The 12098-nt window shown below is 36.2% G+C and overlaps 1 protein-coding gene across 10 annotated transcripts in view; it reads left to right on the top strand.

Annotated features, from left to right (window-relative positions):
- Cep63 (centrosomal protein 63) overlaps positions 1-11694 on the top strand; it is a 52469-nt gene extending 40775 nt beyond the window's left edge. For 5 of the 10 annotated variants that reach the window (XM_027933817.2, XM_071615642.1, XM_071615640.1 and 2 more), the window contains 6 exons: positions 725-839; positions 2534-2731; positions 4332-4418; positions 8236-8438; positions 9183-9456; positions 11316-11694. In XM_027933817.2, the coding sequence (XP_027789618.2) occupies positions 725-839; positions 2534-2731; positions 4332-4418; positions 8236-8438; positions 9183-9456; positions 11316-11474 (1036 nt within the window). In that variant the 3' untranslated portion in view covers positions 11475-11694. The other 5 variants (XM_027933810.2, XM_027933816.2, XM_027933811.2 and 2 more) reach the window with 3 other exon arrangements.
- The last annotated feature ends 404 nt before the right edge of the window (positions 11695-12098 follow it).

Here is a 12098-nt window from a genome sequence, read left to right as displayed (position 1 = left end):
TTGCCAGGTGGGAGGGGAAGGAGGTACTTTGTAGTCCAGGAGGTGATACACTCTTAAGAGACAAGAAGCCAGCATAGCAAATGATAAACCATGAGGTTTATCAGCTTAGGAGCAAAAAGATCATATTAATAGAAATGAGCGTGAGGTAAGAGAGACACTATACCTCTCTTCTTAGGTTTTTATATCTGATGAAGTATTGATTCTTGAGTAAGGGTAATGAGTCAGGAACTCTCGAAAAGTTATCCTTGTGGCTGTGCATAGGATTGTATGTAATTATGTGTTGTGAAAAGTGACTCTATGGTAACAGCTCTGTGTTGGTGCTCTCTGGTATATTAGAGATAAAAAAATTAAATTTTTGTTAACTTTATGATTTTTTTGTAGCTAGTTTAATTTTAAGCAGAGAGAAGTATAGGTAAATACGGAAATCAAAAGTATTGCCAAACATTTGGACGGTCCTAAAGACATTGGAATAAGATTTAATTTGGGCTGTAGACTAATGTTTTAACATAGTAGCTGGATATTTTCTGGTCATCAAGAAGGATAATTGGAAGACTGAAGTGTAGCTTAGTGGTAAGTGCTTGCCTAGCATGTGTGAGGCCCTGGGTTCCATCCTCTGCACTGGGTGATTAAAAAAAAAAAAAAAAAAGTAAATTAGATAATTTAACTTGTGGGTTTCAGGACTTTTATTTTGTTTTAAATATGTGACTGTGTCTGTGTAATATAGTTTGGAATCTGTGAGTGCAACATGTAAACAGCTGAGCCAAGAGCTAATGGAGAAATATGAAGAACTAAAGAAGATGGAAGGACATAACAATGAGTACAGGGCAGAGATTAAGAAGGTAAAAACCTATATGCCTGGGATCACAAAACTGGACATATTTTTAGACTGAGGTATGGGTTGGGAGGTTAGAAAGGTCTTTATTTATTTTTTCAGAATTGTGAAGGGTTATGAAATGGATCTTGTGGATCATTTTTTTATTTTTATTTTTTTTAAGAGCATACTAGTTTGGTTCATTTTGACAAAATCTTACATGCATGGAATTTGATTTACTCTATTTCAGTCCCTGCTCTCCACATTCCCTTTCCTCCTCCCTCCTCCTATTCCACTTTTCTACTCTACTGAACTTCCTTTCACTAGGTTTTTTATTTTTGATTTATTTTCTACATATACATAAAGGTAGAATTTTCTGTGGTAGATTTATATATGCACATAGCTTTATTTCATTAAATTCATTCCCTCTCCTGTTTTTCCTTCCCTCCCTCCCAGGCTCCTCCTCTGCTCCACTGATATTTTTATGATATTGGATTCTCCCTTTATCCCCTTATTTTGCTCTGGATTCTGCATATGAAAGAACACATGACCTTTGATTTTCTGAAGCTGGCTTATTTCACTTAGCATGATGTTCTCTATTCCATCTATTTACTGGCAAATGCCATAATTTCATTCTTCTTTATGGCTGAGTAAAACTCCATTGTGTAATATAGACCACATTTTCTTGATCCATTCCTATATTGACAGGCATTTGGGGGGGTGGTTCCATAATTTGGCTATGTAAAGTGTGCTGCTATAAACATCGACTGTATCACTAGTAGTATGCCAGTTTTAGTGTTTTATTTTTGTTTTTTTGATTAAAAACTGAGGAGTGGGATAGTTAGGTCAGATGATGGTTTCAGTTCTATTTTGGGGGGGGGATTTTCTATATTGGTTTCTAGAGTGGTAGTATTAATTTTTAGTCCCACCAAAAGTGTATGAGTGTACCTTTTCCCCCACATCCTCACCACATTTATTATTTGTATTCTTGGTAATTGCTATTCTGACTAGAGCGAGATGAAACTTGGTGTAGTTTTTTTTGTTTGTTTGGTGCTGGGGATTGAACCCAGGGCCTTGTGCATGTGAGGCAAGCACTCTACCAACTGAGCTATATCCCCAGCCCAAAATCTTAATGTAGTTTTGATTCGCATTTCCCTGATTGCTAGAGATGCTGAACATTTTATTTTCATATATTTGTTGGTCTTTTGTGTTTCTTCTTTTGAGAAATGTATTTTAGGGTTTTTTTGTTTGTTTGTTTTTTTAACCTGTTTATTGATTGGAGTTAGTGTTAAGTTTTTTGAATTCTTTATATATTCTGAATATAAATCTATAGGGGTTATTTTCAGTGGGAGAAAAAATGTAGTCCAAAGAACCACTTAATATTTAGGAGTAGAATGTGCTCAGGGCAAGTGCCTTCTTTCTTTCGGTATTTAATTATTGTCAAGATAATCAAAGCCTGCTCATTCTGAACTCTAAATGTTATTTTAAACGTGTCTCAATGAAAGCTTTCTCTTTTTGAGGAATAATAAATGATGATGAGTATAACCTCCTGACCTTCAGTGTAGATATGGAAATTGGTAAATTGCTAATTTTCTGCAGAGTTAATCCAGGAAAGATGTTGTCCTGAGATAAGGTAATGATACCTTTGTTTATTAACCATTAATATATTTTTCTAAATGATTTCTCTTAACTTTTGGTGTTTTACTTTCTCCTGTTTTATAGTTGAAAGAACAGATTTTACAGGCTGACCAGAGTTATAGCTCTGCACTAGAAGGAATGAAGGTAGAAATCTCTCAGTTAACTCGGGAGCTGCATCAGCGAGATATCACTATTGCCTCTGCCAAGTGTTCTTCCTCAGACATGGAGAAGCAACTCAAAGCAGAGATGCAGAAGGCAGAAGAAAAAGCAGTGGAGCACAAGGTTGAGCCTGAACAAAAATTCTATGTGATGTTCGTTTTTGAAGGTTGAATTTATTAAAGATGTAATTTCCATGGTATTTAGTAAATTTTTATTAGATACCTACTTTGGTCTCAGGGTATGCTAGTTAGCAAGCAGCCTAGTAAGAATTTTGGGGAGGTGACAGTGGGTGCAGACTTTTGTTAGTGGTGTATGCAAAGTGTTAGGAATACCTAGGGATCGTGGATCTAGATCACTCAATGAGGCTTCCCAGAGGGTATGGTGCCTAAGTTAAGACCTGAGGACTGAATAGGGATGAGCTGGGTGAGAGGGGAGGAGGAGTGTGTCAGACAAGGGAAGTGAGCACAAAGAGGTCTCTAAGAGAATATAATATGCTAGCTGTGCTTGAAACTGGAATACAAGTGGGTTGAGTGGATGGGATGAGGCTAGAAATCAGGGACAGGCCCTGAAAGTTCCAGTGAGCTCTGTGAAGGCTTTCTAGTGTGATCTTTAGGTCAGTAGAGAATGCTGTAGGCAGGAGTACAAGGTCCTATGGTCTCAAGTGGAAAAGGAACAAGGAAGCAAAGAGAGCACTCCCGTGCTGGAATAGCAGCAATATACAAAAATAAAATGGTCTGAGCAGTGGATACAGGATGTAGAGGGAAATGGATGCGTTCTGGAGTTGGTAAAATTGCCTGGGCTTTGTATTTGATTGGATAAAGTAGATGAAATAGATAGATTTAAGGAAAGATGCCATTCAGGATTTAAACTTAAACAACTGGAAAGTGGTGCTCTATAATGAAATTTGGATAAGGATAATGAATTTGTGTGAGCAGTATACTTAGTAGGGAAGTTGGTGGAGGCAATTGATTTGGCTTGTTGAATTTGAGAGAAAGGCTGGATTTTTTGTGAAAATGTCTAATAATCAATGCCACAGAAAGCCTGGAGTTCAAGGTTAAAATCTGGGTTAGCTATGGTAGTCCTTCCTTACATGAAGCTGATGTTTGAAAACTTCTGAGAATCTTAGAGATTATAATGAAAAAGCATAGAATATATAGGGCAGTGACTTGTACCAATCTTAGGATACTTATTACTTAAAGTAAAAATGATATTGGAATGGAGCTTAAAAAAAATTGTAGCATTGAGGAAGCTACCAGATAGTTTTTGGTAAGGAAGAAGGAAGCCAAAGAAGGCACGGATCTTTTCAAGAGGAATAGTCAAGCAGAAAAACTAGGAGAGTTAGGATTGAAAACCAGTTAGTATGTTGTTAAAGAAGTGCAATTGGATGTGATGTTGGAGGTGGAAGTCAAGTTGGAGAAGACTAATGCAGGAAAGTGCTTAGAGGTTGGCCTGTGAACTGAAGCTTTGCTGCTTCATACCTTGTTCATCTTCATGGAATGATAATCACATATATGTTAATTCACCCAGTAAATGCCTTCAACACATCCTTTTGAAAAGCATGTGTGCTTGTTCATATTGTATGGATATGTGTATATGATCAAAGAATGCAACTTAGCGTGGTAAAAATGGCATGTGCAAAATTTTGTATAATGCATTTGATTATATATGTGTATTTATATAAATATATACACATACACACACATATTTTTTTTTCCTTTGTCAGGAGATTTTGAATCAGGTGGAATCATTAAAGTTAGAAAATCGTCAACTTTCTGAAATGGTGATGAAGTTGGAATTGGGTTTACATGAGGTAAAAAATAGAAGTTTTTCTTTTTTTTTAAAGCCTTTAAAAATCACTTTGTAAATGCTGATGGTATAAAGAATAAGTTAAGATTAAACTAGTGGATGCTCCTTCAGAAATTTTTTAAAATGAGATGAAAACAGTGATGGAAGTGAACAAAATGTGACTTTCCACTCCAGCAGTAGGAAGGTATATTTTATAACATGTATATGATGATAAACATGTACAGCCTGTGTTCTTAGTAGGGAGCAAGTATATAAAGGACTTGGCATAATACTTGGCATTGAGTAAATATACAATAAATGCTAAATGATGATTTTATTATTTATTATTTATTATGTTCACAATATCTTTTCATTACAAGGTATATCATCTTTCAAGCAATTTAGTTTTAATTACTTTCTATAAGACATAATTCATTTAATCAAATGTTTTAGAATCTTTTATACTTAAAATATTTTAGTAGGTGCTGTGAAGAATACAGGGATGACTATAATAGGAGTCTTTAAGACATCAGAAGAATTTGGTAGGGAGAATAAAAAATGCATAAAATCTTCTGTGAAACCCCAGAGCACACCATTAGCAACAGTGAGTTATAAACAGTGTGATGCTCTTTTAACTATATTGTTACAAATTCCTGTACTTTTCAAATGATACCTCTGTTCTGATCCATCTTTTCTTTGATGTAGGTCAGATACCCACAGATTGTGGAAATACAGAAAAAAAGAATTTCTACAGAGTATCAGGCTTCCACAGTGCTCCGCATTTGCTCCCAAGTATTGCTAATTTCACAATCAGGAGGCTAAGATGGAAAAAAGTGAAAAAAGCTAGAAGAATACTTTATTTCAACTAGAAAAATGGGGGATTATTTTTTATAGTCTTTCATATGGTAAAATTCTCTAAGCATCAGGAAGTCACAAAGGATTTTAAAACATAAAAATGTAAAATTTTGGGGTTAGGAACAGCTCAGTGGTAAAAGGCCTGCTTCATTATGTGTGAGGCCCTGGGTTCAATCCCTAGTGCCACCAAAAAAATAAAATAAAATTTTTAGATGACAAAAAGATTCCATAAAAAGAGTAATAGAAAAAAATCTGTAAATAGATGAAAGGTTAAGATAAAACATTAATATATAAGAATTTCCTACAAGGGTAATAAGAAAAAGATAATCAAATAGAAAAATTGGAAAGTTGATATAAACAGATAATTCATGGAAACAATATAAATATCAAGTGAAAAAGGAGAACTTTTCAACCTACCTAATAAGAATAAAAAAAAATATATTCCTTTGGTAATTGGCTTTATGGTGATTTTTAAAAACTATAGTCACCGTTAGCAAATATATAGGGAAATAGGCTTTCTTGTGCACTATTAATGAAAAAGAGAATTGATATGGCCGTTCAGAAGGACAATTTAGCAATCGCCGTCAAGCTTATAAGTATACATAGTCTCTAAACTTCTGGGTCATGTGCATTTTTGATTTTCATAGTCATTGCTGAATTGCTTTTCAGTGTGTTATCAATGTATCCCCAAAGAACCCATCCTATAGGAGCACATGTGCAAAATGGTCATGTCAGTGTTGTGTGCAATATCCAGAATTTCAAAATCTACCAGAAGTATTTATTTAAATGGTTAGTTTGTGGCTGTCTATACTATAAAATATTATGCTGTCATTTAAAATGGCAAATGAAAACATTCATTTAAATCTTGTTTCCTTCTCAAATCTCTAATACTATAATGAAAAGTTTGTGGGGTTTTTTGCTTTTGTTTTTTTTAAAGGACACACACACAAGGATGGGAGAAATAGAAGAGACAATAGCTAAACGTTTTGTCAGGTGGCTGGCTGAGTGGATGGGTAGTTTATGATGTTGGATGCCCTGATAAAGTCAATACTAAGCTAGTCATAAAGAAATCCAGGAATGAATCTGGTTTACACTACAGAATCCTCAAAAGACTCAGACGTTGGCAGTATTTGATTGAGAGTACCTTATCTTATACAGTCATAAGGTATAAGTATACCTTACAAAGGATAAGGTTATACTTACACCTTACTTTCAAATTTAAGAGTTGGGAACACCAATGAGAACTCGAGTCAGACTATGACCAGAGATTCTGTTCAGCTGAATTTTTCCTGACGCCTCCACTTAACTGGTCATACTTGTTTTTTCTTTGTAGTTAGGTGTGTGCTTGCTATTCTGTTTTTATATTATCTTTCACATTCATTTATCTATATTTGTTTTTAATAAAGTAATAACTGAGAAATTTATGAAAGGTGCCAGGAAAAGACAAGTTTTATCTTTTTTTTTTTTTTTTTTTAAAGTATGCTTAATGATATCTGACATCAAACTCTGGGTGTTAAAATCCTGTCAGCAGTTTAAGCTTTATCTAGTTTTGAAGTTATACAGTATAAACATGTTATAAATGCCCTTAGAAATAATTGTTACAAAGTCCCCTTTTGTATTTCAACTTGTAAGAAGGCAGAATTAATTTTATAAATGAATGTTTGGGCTAAAAACATCTAATAAATTATCTCATTATCATTATTATCTTTTTGAACCCAGGGGCACATTTACCACTGAGCTATATGAGTTATATCCTTAGTCCTTTTTATTTTTATATTTTTAAAGTTTTGAGAGCATCTTGCTAAGTTGCTGAGACTGGCTTTAAACTTTTGATCCTGCCTCAGTCTCCCAAGTGGCTGGGATTACAGGCATGCACCTCCATTCTCAGTTCTAATCATCCTTAAAAAATAGCAGCTAGTAAAATATTTCCATGTTTTTAAAAACTGGCAGTAGTTTGCAGTTTAGCTTCTCTGTCCTGCAAATATTCTTCTCTAAGATTTTATCTTGCATGAAAAACTTGTTGAAAGATCTCGTAGCTCATTGTCACTGGAACAGAGGTAGTTACAGATATATTTTAAAGTTTATGTTTCTGTTAGGTAATTTCAGAAAATCTTTTATAGAAAAGACCAAGGTGTAGGGCCGGGGTTATGGCTCAGTGGTAGAGCACTTACCTAGCATGTATGAGGCACTGGGTTCGATCCCCAGCACCACATAAAAATAAAAACAAATAAATAAAGGTATTGTGTCCATCTACAACTCAAAAACTATTTAAAAAATAAAGAACAAGGTATAATCATTATTAGTAATGATTTTCTCCAAAGATCACTATAATTTTGCAAAATGCTAATTAAAATGTTGTTCTTAGAAAAAAAATGGTTCTGTATTACCAAGAAACATATAGAAGTGAAGAGAGAGAAAACTTATGATCAAGTGCTACTATGATCCCATCATTCTCACATCCTGCCTTGTCCTGTCCAAGAGTACAAACCTAGATGCTAGTTAAGTAAAGATATTTAGGATGTGAGAATATTTGCTCAAAATTTGTCCTTGTAGAATTCTTTCATAGTACCTTATGTTTAAATTTCTTTCCTTGAACTAGGTCTGTAGATTTTCTTCCCTAGGTGTAATGGGGCTGTGCAGACTTTTCCTTCTTGCAGAACAAGATGGCTGCTGTTATTTACTTTTTTCATCACTGTTTTTGGCTCTCTCAGCTTTCCTGCATCCTGCTTCCATCCTTTCCCCAGCTCCTCTGATATTCCTGTCACATGAGGAATCCCATTGTGCTCTTTCTTTCCACTCCCATTTACTCTAAGAAACAGAATGCTTTTTCTCGTTAGTCTTAACTAAAGACAAACCTTTACTTTTTCTGAAGAAAGCCACAACTTAACTAGTTACAACAATAAAAAATTTTATTTTTCAGCCAGCAGTGACATAGGTCACAAGTATTCTTGTACAAATTAAGTGACTTTAGTATTCTTTTTTATTAGGCAAAAGAGATTTCACTAACAGACCTTCAGGAGAATTATATTGAGGCATTAAATAAATTAGTGTCTGAAAATCAACAACTACAGAAAGATTTGATGGATACCAAATCTCAACTGGAGATCGCTACTCAGATATGCCAAAAAAAAGACAATATCTTTAAGCCGACACTCTGCAGAACGACTGAGTTCAGGAATACAGAGTTTAAGTAAAGTTCCTTAAAAGATTATTTTAAATGTGTATCATGGAAATATAATTCTCATTTCTTTGAGAATTTATGACTTAGAGAAATTAAATCAAAGGGCTCTGTGTTTAATTCTGAAGTACAGCATACACAAGCAAAGCCACAGTCAGGTTAAAAAATGGAGGGGAAGTTGAATGGCACTTTTATGAGAGCTTTAGTTTTCTGCTCTCTGAAAAGTCTTCAGGTTTACTCCCTTGAGCCTTTTCATGCTACCTCCAGCCTCCTCACTCCACCTGTCCTGTAAGAAGCAGAACTTGGCATTTTATAAAAACTTCCTTTCTGTTTTTGATCAATTAATTTTAGGCTGTTACCATAAGGAATAAGCATTCAAGGACAAGCTGCCTGGCTTCAGCTCGTACAATATGGCTTATGTGTTTCCCTAACAAAAGCCTTTGTTGACACCCTCACCCCATTCTACTTCCCCGATCCTAGCAGGAACCACTCTAGGATACTCTACAGCTTGTTTGTCTTCCTGGCCCTTGTATAAAAAGTAGGTGAGGGCCGTGGCCTGGAGTAGGGGTTGGGTATTTGGGCTCTGAATGAGTAAAAGGGCACCTTATCTGAGTAGGCTGCTCCTTTGGTAAACTATAGAGCCTTACTGATTGGCTTCTTTGTTTATGTCTAAGTGAACTTCCTACAGCATTTCTGTTGGAAAAAGAAGAGTTGGAACAGTTTTTCATTTGTTTTGTTTTCTAATCTGCTCTCCAGGCCAGCCCTTGGCCAGCACAGACCTGATGGAATAAAGACTGAGCACTACAAAACAGGTTTCAACCCTGTGAGAGGAAAAGCATCAGATGGTGTGGACCCCATGCCCAGGGTCCTCACCCCTTTGAGTCCTCAAGTCAGCCCCTGCAGCTCTGCAGTTTCTTTGCCTTCTTACTTTCTGTGTCAGACTAACTGTTCAGTGCTAGATGCGAATAATGCCAATTTTTCTGACACTACATCTGACAGTCTGAATGACCAAGAAGAATTTGTATCTTCGGTATGGAAACTTTCTGATCTTACTAGCTCATTAGTTTATTTAGTTTGATTTCATTTTTTATTTTAAAGGTGAAGAGGGTGATTGTTTTTCTTATGGATTCTCTATCATAACTACCCTTTTCTATGTTCATGTATTTCTTAGAGTTTTGCTTGTGAAGACATTCAGCCAAGATTACTTTTCAGAATATATCCTAGTTCTGAAATATTAATTATAGGTATTCATTCATTTTTAACCCAAATTAGAAACTCCCTTCCTGTCTTTTTCAGAGAGGGCCAGTTCTGTACTGGAATGGTTGTTTCTAGAAGCGTCTGTGAGCATCCCCACAGTCCTGCAGCACAGGCAATGAAGAAGGAAGAGGAGCTGTAGGAAAGGGGTGGGTGGCAGCGGTGGAGGAAGGTTGTGCATCTCAAGTGTGCAGAGGGTGGTTTGGGCACTGTGCAAGGGCCCTGGTGGCAGAGGCTGCCTTTGATCTGTCCCCTTATTCCCTCCCCTGCTATGCAGACTGCACAGTCTTTTTGTTTCTGCACAGAAGCCTGTGCCTTGGGTTCTTCTTTCCCTACTACCTTATGATTGTATACATGTAAAGTTGAGTTTTTTGACTTTGCAGGGTTGCAATAAATCTGGAGAAAGGTTTTCTTTTAGTGTTAAAATAAGTCCACATTTCCCTTATATGTAATCATGAAATCCAAAAAGTCCTAAGTTTGGCAGCAAAACTTGATACCAAAGACTTCCCTGACTTAAATGGGATCTGCATAGACTGTTTATTCTATATTAGTGTGAGTATCCATGCATTTCGTTTCAGAAATATCAGTGTATTTAGTTGTGGGACATAACCTCAGACTGTGGCAGGTACCCATCAAAGATGGTGTGTTTGCCTTCTCTCTACACTCTGTTGTGGCACTTCCACAGTCATCTGTGGACATGCACAGTGGTGAGAAGTTGGAGTCATTGACTTCATGTTCCCAGCTGAGGTCGCACAAGGCAGCACTCGGCCTTCCTGCCTCAGTGCTCTGGCAGAGATGGCCAGTGGGTGGCAGTGGGGGGTGGGACAGCACAGCATAGTCCTGGAAGCACAGCTCTGGGCTAGCTGCACAGGTTTGAGTCCCAGTTCCACCAGTGTATATGGGGGGCAACTTGGAAGAGTCATTTAATACCTCCAAGCCTTGTTTCTCTTTCATAAGTAGAGACTATATAGAATCTACCAGGCTGAGTTGTTTCTAGAGTTTAGGATTGTGATCTCTGTGAGGGGTGTATGTGTTTTCCCCAGGGGCAGTGGTTCTGTGTTCACTAATCCAGTGTTCAGGGTGATTTCATAGAACATAACTACTGCAAATGAGGGTGGACTGCATATGGCATATTTCCTGTATTACCTTTCTAAAATCTGAACTCTGAAATATTGCTAGAATCATGAGCTTCATATAAAAGACTGTGGAGTAGAATTTTAGGGGTGGGGTAAAATATTGATTTCAACTGGCAGATTTTTGTTACTTTAAAATGAAAATAGCATTCAGAATTTTAAAGTGAGTTTGAAATAGTAGACATTAACTATATTCTCTTCTGGGGAACAGAAGGAATATAAGTCGAAATTGATTTATTCTTCAGACCAGTGGCCAGTAATTTATTCTATTTATTCCATATTTAACACTGATACAACTTGAGTTAGAAGGGAGGGATCTGTGTTAATTTTTGTAAAACATACCAATTTTTACTTTTAGTGCTTTTGTCATTAGAATGAAAACAAATATCTTTTCAGGGGAAATCACTTTTTAATATTGTTAGTTAGAAAATATCATGAATCATGCATTTTAGGAATGTAAGTTGCTACTTACTCATACATATCACAATTTGTCCTCTCCTAGTGTTCCATACCTGTGTCTCCCCTGGGTTCCATAGCTACCAGGTTTTTGGAAGAGGAGGAACTGAGGTCTCATCATATTCTGGAACGCCTAGATGCCCACATTGAAGAGTTGAAAAGAGAGAGTGAAAAGACAGTGAGACAGTTCACAACCCTAATGTAGCCACTTATAACATCACAAACTTGGAAATAAAAGTAAACATCGAAGAGTTACTGTCATCTGAAGGAGCAGTTTAAAAACATGAACATTATCAAGATGATGCTTACTAAAGCAGTAGTAAAGAAACCTGAAAAATTGGTGCTTCTCTTAGACACTTTTACTGCACTGGTTTGTTTGAAGAACTTTCAGCAATAACTGAGAATAAATCACTTTGCAGACTTTCTCTCATATGAATATTTATTATCATAAAGTGACTTTTTTCTTGCTAACTTCAATGTGAATAGCTGTGCACTAATTAAAATAAAGATTTCATGATACATTTTGAAAATAAAGTAGCTTGAGGAACTTCCCTTAAGGGGAGTGTGTGGTAGAAGCATGGTTATTATTTGAATATGAGGTGTCCCCAAAACTCAGTAGAGAGTATAGCAGTAGGTGAAATGCTTAGATTATGAGAACTATAATCAGTGGGATGATCTAGCTGATGGATCAGTAATTCGAAAGAAAAAAAGACTAGTCTTTTGTGTCCTACAGCATCAGAAAATACACACACACACACAATAATTGGAAGGACTACTGTATTGGGTGGTATGTGTTGGCAGGTGGGACATGACTGGAAGAAGAAGGTCA

Source organism: Marmota flaviventris, chromosome 8, assembly GCF_047511675.1.
Source record: "Marmota flaviventris isolate mMarFla1 chromosome 8, mMarFla1.hap1, whole genome shotgun sequence".
Classification (NCBI taxonomy): Eukaryota; Metazoa; Chordata; class Mammalia; order Rodentia; family Sciuridae; genus Marmota; species Marmota flaviventris.
Note: the sequence above shows the minus strand (reverse complement) of the source record. Positions and strands in the feature narration are given on the sequence as shown.